This window comes from Sinocyclocheilus rhinocerous, unplaced genomic scaffold (assembly GCF_001515625.1).
Source record: "Sinocyclocheilus rhinocerous isolate Xijiao unplaced genomic scaffold, SAMN03320098_v1.1 C36544525, whole genome shotgun sequence".
Taxonomy (NCBI): Eukaryota; Metazoa; Chordata; class Actinopteri; order Cypriniformes; family Cyprinidae; genus Sinocyclocheilus; species Sinocyclocheilus rhinocerous.
The window spans coordinates 1-1,273 of NW_015782854.1; the positions used below are offsets into that span (position 1 = coordinate 1).

The 1,273-nt window shown below is 36.1% G+C and overlaps 1 protein-coding gene across 1 annotated transcript; it reads right to left on the reverse strand.

Moving 5' to 3' along the window:
- Nucleotides 1–103: 103 nt before the first annotated feature.
- LOC107736184 (UPF0577 protein KIAA1324-like homolog) lies at nucleotides 104–934 on the reverse strand (the record flags this gene model as incomplete). The annotated part of the gene is made up of 3 exons (XM_016547663.1): nucleotides 777–934; nucleotides 360–549; nucleotides 104–251 (listed from the first exon to the last, which is right to left on the reverse strand). Coding segments are annotated over exons 1-3 (486 nt in total), but the record flags the coding sequence as incomplete, so codon positions are not given.
- Nucleotides 935–1,273: the final 339 nt, after the last annotated feature.

Sequence of the window (1,273 nt, forward strand, 5' to 3'; positions counted from 1 at the left end):
TTCTGAATCTGCATCAGAAATAAAACATTATTTTTAGAGATATATTTTCACTTCAACACATTTGTAGAAAAAACTAATGAAAGATGTATAGAGTAAAACACACAAAGAACTCGAAGAAGACGTTGCTGTCGACATATTGATAGTCAAAGGAGACGGAGCCCTGCTTCATGAGATGCACTGCATACACCAGTGACACTGTGCAGTCGTCACGATTGGATTCCAAGTGACTTCCCTGAGGTGTCCATGAAGAACTGCAATTAAACAACACAATGTTAACAGGTAGATCCAGATCTGTAAAAGCTTAGAGAATAGAATATATGGATATATATATATATATCAGTATGTAACTTGGCACTGACTTGTTGCAGGTCATTGAGTCGTCTCCTGAACCTCCTGAGTCCATGTATGTGGCCAAATTGCTGAATCCCGCAGGAATGGAGTCCCACTGGTCAAAACGCACGCCGCTACCCAGCGAATAAGAGCCAGCCGCACATGATGTGCACTGCTGGGATGACATCTCTAAAAACTTCCCAGCTTCACAAGAAAAAGCTGTACAACAAGTAAGCACAGACTGTGTTATAGTGACACAATACAAAGACCTTCAGATGTTTTCGGACACATTTAAATTGAATAAATGTCATTGCTTTTGATATCAAAATATACAACCAAGGAAGTGTTTGAGCCAGCATTCTTTAAATGAAATGCCACTTGGTTTGATATTTTAAGTAATTCAATGCATGTTCATTGAGAGTGTGTATATGTGGTTGTTTTCTTACTGCAGTCTGTGCCTCTGACAGGCTCTGGAAGGCCTGAGCAGCTTCCCTGTCTGTGAGGAATGGCAACTCTCCATCTGGAGCCTGTGCTGTCACACTCTGTGTACTCGAAGTAGTAGTCTGTCTGAAACACACATGCAGATAGCGACATATTCAAACATTTACATCAAACACAAGTTATGGTGATTAAAAGTGATCTTTTTTCATAAACCAGCAAGAAAAAAGATTTAGAATATTTTAATAAATTCAATATTTTAACATATAATATTATATTATTATATATATCATGGACAATTTTTTGACATGCATAAAAAAGTTTTTTAGCAAAAAAATAAAATAAAATAAAATACTGGATATGTGTGCAATCATGGACAATTTTTTTTGACATGCATAAAAAAAGTTTTTTTTTGCAAAAAATAAAATAAAATCGCTCATGCGCTCTTCTCAAACACAGGCAGCTTTACAGAAAAAAATCCTGGATACATGTACAAAAAATGCAT